This window comes from Centrocercus urophasianus, unplaced genomic scaffold (assembly GCF_019232065.1).
Source record: "Centrocercus urophasianus isolate 14NV4802_14NV808 unplaced genomic scaffold, USGS_Curo_1.0 seq_15, whole genome shotgun sequence".
Taxonomy (NCBI): Eukaryota; Metazoa; Chordata; class Aves; order Galliformes; family Phasianidae; genus Centrocercus; species Centrocercus urophasianus.
In genome coordinates this window covers 36,057,726-36,075,553 of record NW_024884697.1, presented here as the reverse complement: position 1 = coordinate 36,075,553, position 17,828 = coordinate 36,057,726, and the positions used below count along the sequence as shown (strand labels likewise).

The 17,828-nt window shown below is 36.4% G+C and overlaps 1 protein-coding gene across 2 annotated transcripts; it reads left to right on the top strand.

Annotated features, from left to right (window-relative positions):
* Positions 1 to 3,108: 3,108 nt before the first annotated feature.
* NAP1L1 (nucleosome assembly protein 1 like 1) lies at positions 3,109 to 17,181 on the top strand. Of its 2 annotated transcripts, none has more exons than XM_042815738.1 (14): positions 3,109 to 3,141; positions 3,790 to 3,878; positions 6,212 to 6,314; positions 8,626 to 8,767; positions 9,213 to 9,293; positions 9,536 to 9,661; positions 10,152 to 10,223; positions 10,869 to 11,008; positions 12,260 to 12,405; positions 12,495 to 12,514; positions 13,163 to 13,285; positions 14,241 to 14,273; positions 14,632 to 14,682; positions 16,458 to 17,181. In XM_042815738.1, the coding sequence occupies exons 1-14, from the start codon at positions 3,125 to 3,127 to the stop codon at positions 16,491 to 16,493; spliced, it is 1,179 nt and encodes a 392-aa protein (XP_042671672.1). In that variant the 5' UTR covers positions 3,109 to 3,124; the 3' UTR covers positions 16,494 to 17,181. The 2 variants fall into 2 exon arrangements, with proteins under 2 accessions (XP_042671672.1, XP_042671671.1); XM_042815737.1 differs by having other exon boundaries at positions 9,533 to 9,661.
* Positions 17,182 to 17,828: the final 647 nt, after the last annotated feature.

Genomic DNA, 17,828 nt, shown 5'->3' with positions numbered 1-17,828 from the left:
AATGCTTTCATTGTAGTCATTAGTATGGTCTCTCAGTGTGGTCTTGAGAAAAGGAATAGCAAAAGGATGAAGGCTGTTGATGTTAGATGGTAGTTCAGAATTGTAAAGACGAGGACCTGCAAGGAAATTCAAGAACATGGATGTTGCTGGTGAATCTTCACTTGCCACTCTTGCCTAGTATAGGAAAATCATTGAATCACCAAGGTTGGAAAAGACCCCACCAAGATCATTCAGCCCAACTGTCCATTTACCATCATTATTTCCCACTAAACCATATCCCTTAGTACAACATCCAGATGCTTCTGGAACACCTCCAGGGATTGTGATTCTATTGCCTCCCTGGGCAGCACATTCCAGCACCTCACCAGTCTTTCTGAGAAGAAATCCTTAACATCCAACCTGAATCTCCCTTGCTGCAACTTGAGGCCATTCCCTCTCATCCTATTGCTAGTTATGCAAGAGAAGAGACTGATTCCCCACCTGACTGCAGCCTCCTTTCAGGTATTTGTAGAGAATGATAAGGTCTCCCCTGAGCCTCCTCCAGACTAAACAATCCCAGCTCCTTCAGCTGCTCCCATAAGACTTGTGTTCCAGATCCCTCACCAGCTTCACTACCCTTCTCTGGTCACGCTCCAGAGAATTCCATGTAAGAGCTCTGAGCTGATTGTTGCAACAGAAAACCAGGATTTTAGTGTTTTATGTGAATGATAACATCAGCTCAGCTGCATGATTTCAGGGGAGGATGAGGACTAGTTTATGAAATAGAATAATTATAGGGCTGTTAAATATGTGTACTTCTGAAGCCTACGTGTTTGTTTTCTGAACATAGCTGAAAGCTGGAAGAGTTTATGGGGGAATTTTTGCCATGTCATTGTTCTTAAATAGGTATCTGCTAGTAGTTGCTGTTGGGGATGATATGAGTACTTATTCAAAGGTTTTCTTAGCCTGATGTGTTCATAGCTAATCTCATGATATCTCTTAAAAAAAAAAAAAAAAAGCTTAATTGAACTATAGAAGTCAGTCTGTTTCAGCAAATGTGTTTAAGATACTTCTGCTGTTTCACCTAGCCTGCTGGCCTGGGAAGACCATGTGTGCTGTGTGGTATATGGTACACCTTTGAAGAATAGAAAGTGAGATGATGTTTAAATGGAGATGGCAAACGTATCTATAAGGAACAGCAATAGTTGATGTGATTGTCTGTCACCTTTATATGAAAATGCAGAAAAGCCAGGTTCACTGGGCACTTTGTGCTCTTTTACAAATTGAGGCTACTGGTCTCCTAGAAAAGGTCCTGAATGAAGAACAAGTTAACAGTGCATAAGGAAGAAGTTGTATATTTGGCATAGCTAAAATGTTTAGCAAGTCAGAAACAATGTTAACTGTGATATTGTTCAAGAAATGTGGAGACATCTAAGTTGTAGTTGCTGTATGTTCCCAGTTTCTGTAGGTCTTTGGTCCATGCTGTCATTCTTCTGAGCATGATATGCGAAGGAGATTGTATGGAACTTCTACAGGCAGCTTGTATCTGGATGTAAACCTGAAGTCACAGAATGGGCAAACGTTGTCTGAAACATGTGAAAATTAAAAATGAATCAGAAGTGTTACTGGAACTCCAACAATTCAGTAATAAATCAAGAATGCTTGGCTTATGGTAGTGTTGCCATTCTGTTTGGTAGCAAATACTCTATTTTTCTGAAGTGGATTGACAGACTTTTCCACAAACTAGGGAATTGAATTGCTGTGATCATGTGCAACCTCCTAAATGCTTAATTGTCAGGAAGATATTGGATTCTTCCTCTCCATGTAACTGTTGAAAAGTAGAAAAGTACCTTTGGATTTTATTTCGAATGTAGGTGTTTAAATTTGGGAGAATTGAGATTCCAATATCTCTTCATATTGAGCCTTAATATCCTGATTGTAAGGATTATATGCTCATGTTATACTTTTTTGTCCGTTCAAACAAAGCAAAGCCAACCTACTTTGGTTAAAATTCTCGTTGGAATACATAAGGAGCTGAATCTCTATATGGCAGCTAACATGAGGACTGTAAAATGGTGGCTTCTAAGTTTCTTGAACCAATGGATTATTCTTGGTGCTTCCTAAACCACTGGGCCTAAGACAGTAGTAATGGTATAGTATTTTCTTGTGTATAATATTGTTTCTGTCTTCAAGCTACTGGAAACGTCTTTTTTTGTAGGCCATGTTGAAGTATTATTTTGCTGGTGGAAAATGTTATCCATTCTGTTATGCATTTGAGAACACAGGCATTTCATTGTATGCAAGCTTTACAGTGTTCTCAACATTTAGTGTCTGTAGTTACTGGATCTTGATCATGCTTATGGTGGTACTGTGATGTTAAAGAAAACTCTGGCAATTCAGTTTGTGAAATTTTGCTATCACAGAATCACCCGGGTTGGAAGGGACCTCAAGGATCGTGTAGTTCCAACCCCCCTGCCTAGCAGGGCCACCAAACACACACATTCAGATCAGGTTGCCCAGGACCCCGTCCAACCTGGCCTTGAACACGTCCAAGGACGGGGCATCCACAACCTCCCTGGGCAAACAGCTTGGTACAGTGGCATCAAATTGACTTAATAATGTTGCAATTCTCTGGGTATTTTGTGGAACTACTTGGATTGGTTTTGTAAAGTTGGGATTAAAAATGAGTTCACAAAAAGACATGCTTGTTGTTAAAAGATGGCATTAAGAGCTTTGTCTGCAGTTAGGTGCTGAAAGTGAGTAAAGAGTTGACAAAGGGTTTCTAGCATCCTTGTTGCTTCACTTCTTTCTTCAGATTCTATTTTGTAATTTTGTTACTTTCAATTAGACAGGACTAAATTTCATATTAGTACAGATACAAAATGTGGTGTGTCATCTTGCTAGTATTTAAATTTCAGTAGATCCATTGTTTCTAAACCACAGTGATGCTTTTCAGAACTTCTGTATACACTAGAGTGAGCCCCAAATATTTGCATGTGAGGTATGCCACTCTTTAGACTACAATACTTCTTATTTCTAAAAGCTAACATAGTCCATTTCTTTTTCAGTGTTATGGCACTTGCCTGTAGACTTTGTAAGTGATGTCTGTTCTTGCATTTTTTCCTCTAGGGTTCGAAATCTGAGAATGGCAGACATTGACAAGTAAGTAAATCTGTAGGTTACTGAGACTGTAACTGGATGTCCTTTACTATGCTTCAGGTAGCCACAATCTCCAGATAGTTGAGGGGAAGGGTCTACTACAATGGGACCTTGTCATTGTGGCAAGATGTGCAGTTCAGAGCACAGGGGAAGAGCTTGGGTTCCTCATGCCAGTTAACTTATTACTTTGTTGGAATTCTGGAGGGGAAATTTATAATGTTACTTGTTAATATTGGTTCACTGTGTGTAGCTTTTTCTGTACTTTGCTTGTATTTTGTGGTGCCTGAAGTATTGTTCGTGTGAACCTAATCTCAGTTCTCAAGGCCTGCATGGCTTGGCAAAGAATATGTATAGGGCAGAAGGGGAGTCTTGAACTTGTCCATGCTGATAGGAGCTGAAGGAATTCTTTTGTGAAAAGGAATCTTCAAAGTCCTGAAAAGGTGTTAGTTCCATACAGAGTCTGAAAGTGACAGTGACTTATAAAGGCAAGTTTGTCTTTAGCTATTAAAACTTTCAAGCATCAGCTTTTAATCCACAAAAATCTGTTTGCTTCTACCAATGCAGTCTCTAACTTGAACTCTTTAAACTTGTTGTAGATTAAAAAAGAAAAGCCACAAACTTTTCAATCCTATTATTAAATATTCCTAACAGCAAAGAACAATCTGAACTTGATCAGCAAGATATGGAAGATGTTGAAGATGTGGAAGAAGAAGAAACTGGTGAAGATGCCAACAGCAAAGGTAGCATTGAAAAGAAGGCTTTTTAAGTAGCTGCAGAACTGGTTTCTAATCAATGTTAAAAGGATTTTATATTTTAAAGGGAAGTGCTGAATCATGACTACTGATACACCACTTTCTTTGAGTTCTCAAGCAATGACTTCTTTTCAGCTTTGTGTTTTCTGTTGTCTCAATTGCATTACTCATCTTAGTTGTGGTAACAGTGCGAGTGGTGCTGGCCACCTATAAGGACATATAAGTGGAAAAGAGAAGATTGTTGTTATCATCAGATGGTTCCAAATCTAATGGCAGTTAAATGCTTTCAAAAAAAAAAATCAATTGCGTATTTGTATCATCTTGATTATTTCTTAGTAATTTGCTGCTAAATTGTTTGAGACCGGAGTTAAAATGTTGTTACCAGTCTTAGAAATAAATCCTTCGTCCTTTCTCTGAAGAGCAAGTACTTGAAAGAGAAAGTAACAGTTTGTTACAAGAGATGATAGTCTGGGTCACTGATAATGCTCCCTTCTGTGATTGCTCAAGCAGAATGGTAACAGTAAAAAAAATTCTCACTAAAAAAAAGTAGAGGCTTTGTATCTGCTGAATGCGTTTTCAAAACTGGATTGCAAAATTTTGAATAACACAGGGCAGCCAAAGAAAAGCTTTCACTAATTAAGTGGTAAGTACTCAAGTGTCCCAAAGGAAACTAGAGATGAGTAATGTGTATTTTTAGTAATTAATTCCCAGCAATTGTACGTGAGGATCTGAGAGGAGTAATTACGCTATATGAATCTTGGAGAGAAATTGAGTTTTCTAGGTAAGAAATATGTTTAAGTGCTAGGGGACTAAAATGATTTGTGAAATGATGTTATCAAGCAATTATTTTGCTAGTTTTCTAGTAATGTTTTGCATGCATAATTTAAGTTTTGCTGATCTTAATCTTTTTTTTCTTTACCTGGTTGATTCTATTTTTAAATATTTTGAAGTTCTTTCAATAAATGCTTAAGTCAAGCACTCTTGCTTTTGGGGGAAAACCTCACAGGGAACGTTTGTGGACTTGTTCTTGCTGTCCAAGAACTTGCAAAACAGAATATCTGTTAGATTTCAGTTAAAGAGAGTGGGGCTGTTGGTATTGACATGCCACCTGTATCATGTATATATTAGGTCGGTGTTACAAACAATAACTGGCAACAGATTCAAATGGCAGTGTTGAGTGGGTTTTTAAATGTAAGACTAATTAATAGTTAGACCAGAGAAAATGTAGATAGCAAGAAGGGGTGGTGTTGACTAATGTGGATTAACACATAATTACAGCTTCCACTGCTAAAATATAAACTGCATCCTTTTTTGGATGTCACTTGAAACATAATTTTTTTTCAGTATGCAATTTCAGTGCTAGAGCATAAAAGTAGAAGAGAATATTCGTGTAGTTATTCTAGAAAGGGGCATAGAAATAGAGAATCACGTTCCAAAAAATGTAACTTCAGGAAGGACTGAAAAGCTCTGCTTTTATTTCAAGGTATCCTTTAAAAGAATGCTATACAAACATAGTAAAAAAGTACAGAATACATGTTTGCATACCTGTAAATCTTGAGGATGAGGGAAGAAGGCAAAAAAAAAACCACATGATTATAAATTATCATAAATTCTTATTAAAAATGAATTTAAGTTCCTTTCTGCAGGTTACTGAGATGTAGACCTTGAGCTAAAATAAAAGAATTGATGTTAATATGGGTAATGGGAACACTTAGGCTAGCAATTTGTGTTTTCCAAAATGGACTTCTATCGTATGATTTGAAACAGTTATCCATTAGGGCAAATTACTTTTGAAATATGTAGATAATAGAGATCAAGACTTCAACACTGTTCTGTAGTCAACAATATGTCAGACTGAGCTGACTGGATTGCTGTGCTATTTCTTCAGGAAAAAAATAGTTCTAATGAATAATTTATTCTTTTTGCAAGAAATAATATGTAAGCATAGACTTGTAAACCAGTTCTATGCCCAAGTCTGAAACAGTCTTGTTTCTCTCCATTTATCGGAAATGGAATGAAAACTCCAACTCTAGTGATATCTAGTGATAGGGTGGACTTGTTTATAGTAAGGGGCATGGTTTAGTGGGGAAATATTGGTAGTAGGTGGATGGTTGGACTGGATGATCTTGGAGGTCTTTTCCAATCTTAGTGATTCTATGGTCCATGCATCTAAAATGGAGACATTTGAAATAATTCTGCCCATGTTTCTTCTTAGAGTAATATAAAGTCAATGTATTATTTTTTCTTAGTATTTAAACCTCTTTCAAGCCTAGTCTAGAAGATATGCTTTGCATTTACAGAATTTTCATTTTGATTTTTAGCTCGGCAGTTGACTGTGCAGATGATGCAAAATCCTCAGATTCTTGCAGCTCTTCAGGAAAGACTTGATGGTCTGGTAGGAACATCTACAGGATATATAGAGAGGTAAATACTTGTTCTAATTCAGTACGAGCAGAGTGATATAAATGCTTTCACTTTCTCAACAATATTGTCTTTAAAATGATTAATAATCATAAACCACTGCACTGCCTAGGTAGTAGGAAACATATAATCAGCCACTAATGCATTTCAAATTAGAAGGCTTTCTATTTGAGCCCTTTTAAAGAAAAGAATGCAAAAATATTTAGTGTCTGATAATGTTTCATGCAATTGCAAAATGTCATTCTGTCCTGTTTTTATCAGTATATTCCATATCATGACATCATGCAGCAGGCTGTTGGTGCAGATGCACACTGCATTGCAGAGCTGTACTTCCTGGTTTCTCTAGCAGCTTCATGTGAATTCTGACTCTCCAAGAGGAAGATACACTGAGATGTACTGCATCATCCCAAGAGCCTCCACATGATTTCCATCTCTGGGTGATGGGGAAGAGCTCTATTGTCTTTTCTGGGAGACCAGCTGTGAGGGCCTGCTGATAAGGACTCAGACTGATTCTTTCTCTTCTCCAGTTTTATTTTTGTTTCTTTTTGCTTTACTGCTCTTAGTTTTTCAGTATTATCTCATGTTCCTTTTAATAAATCCATTTCTCTTATCTCAATTGGATTTTTTTTCTCCTCTTCCTCCCTCTGCATTTGTCCCAAGGGAGGAGAGAGATGTTGCATGGTTAACCATGACACATACATACAGACATTTTTCCCGGAATGTGTCCTCAGTTTTGCCTGAATTTGAAACATGGACAAGTACGTGGTCACTTGTGGTCATGCTATAACCACAAATTGGGGGTGTTGTATCAATACTTAATGTGGACTCCTTATGCATCAAAATTTGAAACAATCTGTTGCTTACTAAAGTTTTCTGCTCTAACAGATTTATCTAGCTTCTCCCTGTAATTTCTAATTGTTTGAACTTTTCACCACGTGCACACGAGTTGTAAAGCACAGAACTATCTGACTGTGACAGGATCCTGTGTCGCTCTTGATGTTAACTGAGATGGCTACTGAATAACAGGATTTGTTCCAGCTAGTCCTACCACTTTCCTTTATTACAGCCAGTAGCATAGAAGAAAAGCACAGGCAACTAATAGCCTACCCTAGTAACTACAGGTCTAGGAAGAGCATAGAGTCAAAGGACTACACAGGTTCTTTACACTGTGTTCTATATGCTGTACAATAAGGCTTTCTATATCTAATACATTTTTTTGACAGATACTGATTTATCTCTGCTAATCTTTCGGGTCCTAGATGTAAGAAGTGAACAGAAGTCATAACATGTATTTACTTGGTATTTTCCCTGTCAGCTGTTCTCTAAGATACTGTACCTTTCTGCATATATTCCAAGTCTTGTAGTGCTTTTTCTTGCAAAGCATTGCAGCTTTGCTATACCAAATGCTTGCCAAACTTACAGTAGAAAAATAGCTGGAAAATGCGTAACTTGAATCTATGCTTCCTTAACATATGCATGCTGATCTAAGCATGCTTTACAGGGACTTCTTATCTGTCTTACCAAATGTTGTTTTAAGTTAGTTTGTTTAAAAAAAAAAAAAAAAAAGTCTCACCATTGAGGTGGCACAGAAGTCAGAAGGAATCTGGGAACCTAAAAGATGGTTGTGTGGGCTCTTAAAGAACTAGTGCACAAGCTGGTGGAGAAGCTAAACATGTTCCAGGAAAAGATTTATCTGTCTGTTTGGGCTTAAAATCTGCAAATTGTTTGGCCACACTCTAATAGCTCACCTTTTTACCTTCACCTGGGTACAAAGATTTTAATTTTAAGTTTTCTTTCGTGGATTCTCCTCAGCTGTGAGCTGGAGGTTGGATTCTAGTGTGATTGCAACATTTGCTAGTGACTTGTATTCAGAACAAGTTTTATTTGCCACTATTGTACTTAAGGTAGTCTGGTTCAGATTTCATGATCTCTTTTTGCCATTTTGGATTTGTTTTGCATTAGCTGCTTTTTTCCTTTTTAAGGAAACTACTTTTTTAAAAAATATGGAATTTACCAGTGTAGTGGGTGTACAAGTTTTGAAACTTGAACTAGTTGGCACAGACTTAGGGGGGGGGGGGGGGAAGTTTTCTGGCACTTGTGGAAGATTTCAGTTCTCTAATAAAGAGGTTACAATCTTTATTTGGATGTCCTGGAATTGGAATTCCTATGCATATCTTTTTTTCCTCAGTTTTTTAGTGTTGTATGTAGTATGAAACATGTTTTGATGCATGTTGGTGAAAGGAGCTGGTTAAGGAGCGGTCAACATGTGCATAGAATGCAGGGTTTGTAACAGTTCTGTCGCTGTATTTTTCAGCTTGCCTAAAGTTGTTAAAAGACGTGTGAATGCTCTCAAGAATCTTCAAGTTCAGTGTGCACAGATAGAAGCAAAGTTCTATGAGGAAGTTCATGAGCTGGAAAGAAAATATGCTGCTCTCTATCAGCCCTTATTTGACAAGGTATTTTAATGCTTGTCTGATTTGTACTTAAAAGCTTTAGCTAAACCAAAAGGGAATATAAACTGAAAGCTTATGTATGTTCTGAATTACCTTGGTCTCCAATGTGCCTGTTCAACTGAATTGACACTATTTCACCATCCGTGTGAATCTCAGCTAAGAATAAGGAGAAAAGTTGTCTGTTCCATGGTTAACAAAGTCACTTCAGTATATTAGGCCTCGTTATGTTAACTGAGCAGATGTTAGGTGATGTGGTAACCTTTCTGGAATGCTGGTTCTTCAGTGTATTATGTATAACATTGTTAACTGCTGGGTCTTCCTAGAGCAAGAAGAGAGCATTCGGTTAAGTAGTTAATGCTTTATGTGAGACTAGAATCAGGAGTTTATTGGTTAGAGTATTGCTAATTGGAATAACTAAAACATAAGTATCTTTGGTTCAATTTTTCAGCGAAGTGAGATCATCAATGCAATCTATGAACCTACAGAGGAAGAATGTGAATGGAAAGCAGATGCTGAAGAAGAAATTTCAGTGAGTATCATAATCAATTCTCACCAATCAATTCTCCACCTTTAGCATGAAACTAGATTCAATAGATAAATAAATACATTTTTTCTCAAAAGGAGAATTTTTGTAACGATTGACTGTGTATTATTAACTACATCCTTCAATCATCTTCATGTGTACTATTATCAGCTAAAGACAGTGAACAAACTTGATGGAGGATGGTTTTTAAAGTTTAGAAAAATTAATGTTTTTATTCTATCAAGGAGGAAATGAAAGAGAAAGCCAAGCTTGAAGAAGAAAAAAAAGATGAAGAAAAGGAAGACCCTAAAGGAATTCCTGAATTTTGGCTGACAGTATTTAAGAACGTGGACTTGCTCAGTGATATGGTTCAGGTAGGTAGTAGATCAGATTGCTTTGATGTTGCTTTAGTATTTAATCAAGTGTGCTCTACAAGGAAGGTGAACAAACACAGTACTTGTCTTCTGGAGAGTAAAAATTGAGCCAGTATTTGGATGTCATCTGGTCACTTATTCAGCTCAGAGCAGAGAGCACTCTGAAATGTCGTCTTATTTTGTTCTTATTTGTTGAAATTACAACTTTGCATAGACAGTCCACTAGTAAGATATATAGGAGTGTTCGCATGAAATATGTACTATTGCTAAAATTTGTATTTACTTTGCATGAGATTTAAGCTGTGAGCTGCAGTGAAAACTGAGCTGCTGTTGTTGCCATCTGCTGGTCATGTTCATGGAACAAAATATTTCAGTGCTTGGACAAGGTTCTTGTTGAGATTCATTGGTTCTAAATATACCTTTTCATCTCTGCCGTGTCTTAATTCTGTGTACAAATCTTATGAAAATTTCATTAACACTTTATTTACAGGAACATGATGAACCTATCCTGAAACACTTAAAAGATATAAAAGTGAAGTTCTCAGAAGCTGGACAGCCTATGGTTAGTTTAATTTACTAAACAAGAGTTCTGCATTATCTTAAGGCTTGTATTTGTATATCAACAACACGGTCTGTAATAAGCAGTTGTCTTATGGCAATCCTGAGAAATGTGTAGCTAGCTTCTTGTCCCCTGTAGAACAGTACAGAGACTAATTCTGAAGTACCATCTGTATGAATTCAAACTTAACGTTTGGATTTTAGTGAGTTAATAACTTGACCTTAGTATTTGATTAGTTCATTTTACCTTTAAAGTTTGAGAATTTGAGGCACTTTTTGTATAACTACTATAAGAGAATATAATTTCCTTTCTAGAGACCAAATAACTTGCAAAGATAAAAATAGTATATCTCTATAATCAGGAAAGTAGCACCAGGGAATCTGTATGTGATGTGAGATCTTGTGCTCATTTCTTAACGTACTGCTTGAACCAGTGACATGAGATCAGCATAGTAAGTGTAAGCATCTGAATATTTACTGTACAATTTGGGCAGCAAATTCTAGGATAAGTTGTGCATACACCACTTCAGAGTTGGTAGAGATGGACATATTCATTTGCATGTTTATTGTTGATTTTGATCTTCAAGTATTTAGAAATTAAAAGCATGTGTTGCTAGATTGCTGATGTTGTCTCTTTGCAATTCTTAAGAGTTTCACATTAGAATTTCACTTTGAACCAAATGACTACTTCACAAATGAAGTGTTGACGAAGACGTATAGAATGAGATCAGAGCCAGATGATTCTGATCCCTTTTCCTTTGATGGACCAGAAATCATGGGTTGTACAGGGTAAGTGCTAATGAATAGCCATATGGTAATATAATGGTTTCTTCCTTATTATCCAAGTGTAAGCTTTTAATTACCTAGTAACTTGTAACTAGCTAGGCTCAAGTTTGAGGTTAAAACTTATTGAAAACTGCCATCTTTTAACTTCCCATTAGTTTGAAACATCTGACTCCATTCCTCATGTATCCACCTAGTGTTACTTTCAGTTTTTTATCATGTAATATAGAAATATGAAAAAATATATATATTGTGTAATCTAAACATTGATGCAATTTGTAAGTTCATAAATAGCATCTATATATACATACAGTTAAATTTAATACTCTTTGCAAATTGTGTTCTGCAACAACTGAAGCTGAATTGGAAGTTGGATAGTATTCTTCTAGTGGGCCTTGATAGCTTTTTAAGAATCTTGTTAGATCATATTTTGGAAACCTTTTGTATTTCTGGCATATAGGTTTTTTCAGAGGGCAAGTCCGTTTTTATGTTCTGTATTGCTGTTGTCCAGTTTATAATAGCTGAATGTTTGCCTCTCTGAGCACCTTTCAATTAATCTATTTGAGAAGTAGAGAACAGTCATATCTAAGTCCAATTTTCTCATGATTTTGAAGATGTCACATTTGGTGGTCTCTTCTGTTCTAAATTAGCTATAATTCCTTAGATTATTTAATCTGTTCTGCACATATCCATTGTGAACACTCTTCTGAGCAGTAACAACTAGAGTATCTCACTGTCACTTTGGGCTGGTTTTACCCATGCAATACTGTGCTCATAGTGATACTGACTGATGCTTTCCCCTTCGTTTCCCAGTCACTTAATGTAATACCTTGCTACAAATGTCCTGTAGGAATTAGTCTGCTTGAGTACATTTGATCAAACTCCCATAATTCGGGCTGTTACTGAAAAGCATATCTCCTGGCAGAGATGCCTGTGAGATGACTGCCTTTCTGAAAATGATTTATGCAGAGCAATGACTGGGAATGTTAGGACAGCAACTTCTTATCCTTAAACAACTCACCTCTTTCCTTTGAATCTGCAAAAGATCTAGTCAAGAAATGTCTTCAGCCTTATTTTTGTGACTTCATTTACCTTTTCCCAGAATACAGTGTCAGTCAAGCCTGTGGGTATGATTCTTTCTCTGTAAACAGCAAATAACCTTGATATTTCATGTTCAGTGTATTCCTTAAAACTGTGATAGTTTCTGTGTAGAAAGCAGAGATGTTCTAAGCTACAACCTTTTTTTTTCTTCCCCAGCTGCCAAATAGACTGGAAAAAAGGCAAGAATGTTACTTTGAAAACAATTAAAAAGAAGCAGAAACACAAGGGTCGTGGAACAGTTAGAACAGTGACAAAAACTGTTTCCAATGACTCCTTCTTTAACTTCTTTAGTCCTCCTGAAGGTAAATAAAATATTTGTGTATTTACATTAACTTTAAATGTAGTATATAATTCATTCACTTATTTCCTTTCTTTCTTCTTTTTCTCACAGTTCCTGAAAGTGGAGACCTGGTAAGTTGTCTTATCAGAAGAGTTTGGGGGTGAGGGAATCACCAGTGAAAGGCACTCATATACAGTATGCTTTCTGAGATTTGTTTGGGAATTTAAATTGTTTCAGTTTTAACTTAACTTGGGAACATTTGTGATAAATAGATAAATAGTTTTTCTTTGTTAGAACAATGGTAAAGTCCAGTTCATTTCACTTTAACAGCTTATTGTAGCAGAGAACATCTTTTAGGTGTGCAAATGCTTTACATTGGGGTGATCAATGAGAATCATGAAGATACTTACTTAGAAAGTTTAACCTGGTTAGTATTTAGTTCTTAATGCTGTGCATGCAAACTGAAAATGTATGGATGATATTACATTTAAGTAGAAAAATGGTTTAAGTTGTTATGTAGAGCAAGAAGGAAACTTAAACTCCAGGGCTTTGTATGGTTAAGTTTGCTGAAGCAGCAAACTCTGAACTCCATAATGTGTGTAAATGCTTGAAGTATAAAACTTGATCTCACAATCTCAATTCTATAATTGCCTTGAACCAAGAACTCATGAGATGGGGATTTGTGTAAATCTGTCCACATCAAAATTTGTGCAGCTTGTGTTTTGCAGTCAAATGTAGTTACCAACTTATGATTTAGAACATTAAATTGTTTTATGCAGGATGATGATGCTGAGGCAATCCTTGCTGCAGACTTTGAGATAGGTCATTTCTTACGTGAACGTATTGTCCCCCGATCAGTATTGTACTTCACAGGAGAAGCTATTGAAGATGATGATGATGATGTAAGTAATGTCCTTCTGTGCTAAAAGCCTCTATATACTGTTGCTTGTTTTTTTGTTAACTTCTGACTCCTATAGTTAGTGTTATTATCCTTAGAATAGGAGGCATTAACTTTAGTTTCAGATAGACTTCCTAGGATGTTATGTAAAGAACAGCATGAAGGTAATTAATCTTCCAAGTACTGAATTCAGAGTTCTGTGGCTAAAGTACTAATAGATGACCACTTAAAGTGATGTCTGAATAAAAGTTTGTGTACAAGTCATTCCTAGATTGATGTACACAATACTTGGATAGCAAAATGAGCTGCTAGAGAACAAATTAGTCTACTTATGTAGCTGGTCAGCCTGTTTATTATACCCACATGGCTACTAAGTTTTTGAGCTTCAGGCTTTCAGGAGAGCTCTTTTTAGAAAATGAGAGCAAGTTTTTTTTTTTTTTTTTTTTTTGAAAGCAGGTTCTTCAAAAGCATTCAATGCACTAAAGAAGCTAAAGCTGAAAAACAAGCTGCAAAACCCAAGAATTTGACAAATTTACTAAACCTGTTGAGTTGATTCAGCTAAGCTAGGTCCACCATTGAGCTGAATTTTTAGAATTTAGAATGGTAACCTTTAGTCCAGTAGTGTAGCAGTTGATGGGTAGAAGATGGAAGTGACTGTATGGACTGCTTTGTAGTTCAAGACACTTTGTTGGACAGAGGTATTACCAGTTTAATAATCTCTTCCAGTGTTGCATGTAAGGAATGCAAGGCAGGAAGTGTTCTCTGCCTGAGCATAGTTTGAGATTAAGTGTTATTCATTCTGATTCATAAAGCTATTTCTAATCAGTCAAATATAGGATGTTCTCTTAAAGCATAGTACTGTGTGTATGGTTTCTGGCATCAACTTAAGTTATCTTACATGAACTGATGTCTGTAATGACTACGTTTATGATAGTCAAAACTATTTCTTTCTTTCCTAGTATGATGAAGAGGGTGAAGAGGCAGATGATGAGGTAAGTTGACAGATTGCTTTGATTTAAATATCTTCTCTCCTGTAGCCTGTGTAGAATAAGTTCCATCATTTTTTTAAATCCTGTGAAAGCAAGTTTAAATTATACTTATGAAAGTAAGATGCATCAGCTTGTATTTTGTGATCCAGAGTGAATATTACAAACAAAACAGCAACAAAAATAATACTACAAATCAAATTGCAACTGATGTCAAAAAATGTGCTTTGTTGAGGGTCAGTATGCATAAATTGAAGTGGTAGTGAAAGTATTTCAGAGTAGAACTTCATCAGAGTTCTTGAGAATGGCTTGGGAAGCTGAATGTGGATAAGCTAGTGAAATATGAACAACTGTTTTCTTTCAGGAGGGGGAAGAAGAAGCAGATGAAGAAAATGATCCTGATTTTGACCCAAAAGTAAGAAATTAAGAGAATGTTTCAAGTGTGCATGTGCATTCATATTCCTATTATCTAATGAAAGTTAAATATCAAGTTTTACTTGAAACATTTAATAGCTCTTAGAGTAAGTGTTTTTTGGCTGAGACTGTTTTGGTTCCAGTTCTGATGGTCTAATATGTGTAAGGCAACTTCTTTTTTTTTGTTTTTTTGTTTTTTTGTTTTTTGAAGTTCCTTCACTAAGAAACTTTCTGTGAAGTGACATTTTACTTTGAATGCTGAAATCTGTCAAGCTCAGTTTTTTGTTAACTTGGAGCAGATTCCTGGCTTAGTTGAGTAATGTGAGTGTTCTGTACTAGTAATCAGAAAAGTACAAGTAATAAACACTCAGTTTTGGGGAACTTGCCATAATCTGGTTTTTGTACTGTACTGGAGTGGGGTTTTTTTTGTTTTTGTTTTTTTTTTTTGTTTTCAAGGGAGATGATAGTGAGCCTGTACTTCTTGAGGCAACATATGTCAAACTTCAGGAATGCATCTACAACCAAGCACTTGAATGTGGGCAACTAAGAGCAATGTGCAGCTGTGTTTCATGTTTAACAGTCAGAGTAAACGAGCAGTTAAGCTCAGTTCACTGGAAAAGTGATTGTGAGCAACTAAATTCTTAGCTTTCCCTTAGCTGAGGGGAAGGCATCCTTAACCAGCTGAAAGCATCTGATGGTCGAGGGAAAGCTATAGTCAGAAAGTCAAGCTAAGTTGAAAGTGTGCTACAAAATATCCTTCCCATTTCTAATCTAGAGGCAGTATATTTTTCAGTAGGAATACTTTTATCTGAAAGTAGTAGTACCATAATTCTAGCATTGTACTGGAAAAGATGTGGGCTATGGAACTACTAATAACAATGTATGACTTTGTTGGAGGTGTTTCATCTGCAGTAGAGTATTCCAGTTCAATATAGTTCTGGAATCAAAATGAAACTGCTGCAAACTGGGCGTCTGATTTCTAACACTTCAACTGTTTTTGCAAGTTGTGTGACTGAGGGCAAGATTGTATGCTCAGTTTCAGAGAGAACTGCTGTAGGCTTGTGGAGAGGTAGGCAGTAGTGGTACTATACTGTTTTGGAAAGAATAGATAATCATAAGTTAATCACAGACTGGAAACTAGATGAGTTTATGAAAGCACTGCAGTCTGAAAATAGCTGTCAACAAAAACTTGCAACTCTTCACCCTCAAAAGCCTTTTCAATAAATTCCCATGTTAACTGTGAGGTATTGCTGATTGCCTGCTTCAGTGCAGAAGAGTTTGTAATATCTACTTGAAAATTTTCTAGGAACTGTACTTTATTTCAAAATATCTTTCCTGAGTGTTAAGAACGTACCTTGATTTTTGTTTCATTGCACTGCTGTACGTTGGATCTGAAGTAAGGCTGTGCCCTTGTCAATCAAAATGAAGGCTGTGGGTGTTTTTGTTTCAAACTGTTTAGAAGGTGTGGCTGTCTCTGTGCCAGTGTTTGATACAACTTATTGCCCTTTGTCTAGTTTCAGTGTCATTCAGAGTATGACCATCGTGCTTGATTCTGAACAGATTTTTATTCTCAATGCACATAACAAAAAAAAAACTGTTGTGAATGTTACCACTTGTAAAGGTACTAGTAATATTGGACAGTTAGCTCAGCTGAAGAGATGCAAGAAAAATCTGACTGCTGGAAGTTGACGAAGTATGTTAACGATTTGAATAATTCCTGAAGTATTGATATCTGTGAGCTGATATTTCCTTTTTTTTTTTTCCCCCCCTCCACAGAAGGATCAAAACCCAGCAGAATGCAAGCAGCAGTGAAGCAGTGTGTATGTGGCCTTGAGGATTACCTGCACTGTAATAGCCTAAACACAACTATTAGTTACTTACAGCCTTATGTTTTGTATCTTGGTAGAATTAAGTAACCAATTTGTTAAAAAATGGAATCAAACACATAAGAACCAGTTTAAAATGTAGGTTCAATCTACCTAACATTTTAACAGTATAATTTTCTGCCAATATGTAGAATGCAGTAAATCCCCTAAAGCATGAATGTTAATTCATTGCTACATAGTTTGGTTCTTGTGAAGTCTTTGTCATGTAGCTATTAGACTGCAGCTGTGAAGATTATCAGAACTGTTAACTGAGACCAATATTTGTTTAGAGAAAGCTCTCTCCTGAAGAACCAACCAAAGTATTTTTTCAGCCCAGTAGTCTGAACGGGTTTAAGTCTGCTTGCACTAGCTGTGCCTTCATTACTTTGTTATAGAAATGGCAGTGACTTGTACTAACTAGGAGATGATGATGCGTTTTGAATTTGACTACTTGAGAAGACTAGTATAACTTGTTTAATTTCCAATGAGACCACATTAAACGTTCATACCTGTCAGCTTGTTTATGCTATGGGTTTTGTATTTTATGTGACATAGTGATCTACAAAAGAAACCTAGCCATCATATTAAGGTTATTGTTTACCACGGGGTGTGAATAAAACCTAGTATTTTCAGAAGCTAGTCTTGTTTTATTATGGTGTGTTCTGCATGTGTAAACTGATAAGGCGTATCTCATGCTGCAGTTAGTTCACTGTGCTAAAACTGAAATTGGGAATTATTGAAAAGTTCTATAGCATCTTAAAAACAGTAGTTTGGATAGATATTGATCCATATTTTTTACTTGCAGTGTGATACCTGTGAATCTGATCTACGTGTTTCAGTGGTTGGTCAACACTGCCATTTTGAGAAGACAATTGTTCTTAGAAGTGGGGCTAGATCTAATGAAGGACTTGGATATTGCCATGCCTGATTCTAATAGAGAATTGGAATATTGGCATGAAATCTGGAGTGAAGAAAGTAGTGTGGATTTCCAGCCTGCACAGCCAGAGCTATGTTGTCCTGAACAAAATCTACTTTGTAACCTAACAGACTGCTAGAACATCTGGCTGTGTTCTAATTTGAACTTGGTGTTAAACATCTACAGAGGAGGAACCAAACCCCAAGGAGTTCTTCCTTCCTCACCTAATGTTCTGTTCACTTTGTTTGCATGATTTGATTCATTTGTTGTCTATCCTGGATGCTCTCTGTCAGCTGAACCATGTGCTAGATCTGTCTCATTAGTTTTGTCCCTAGGTGTTCTCAGTGTGAATTTAAATGCATTCAG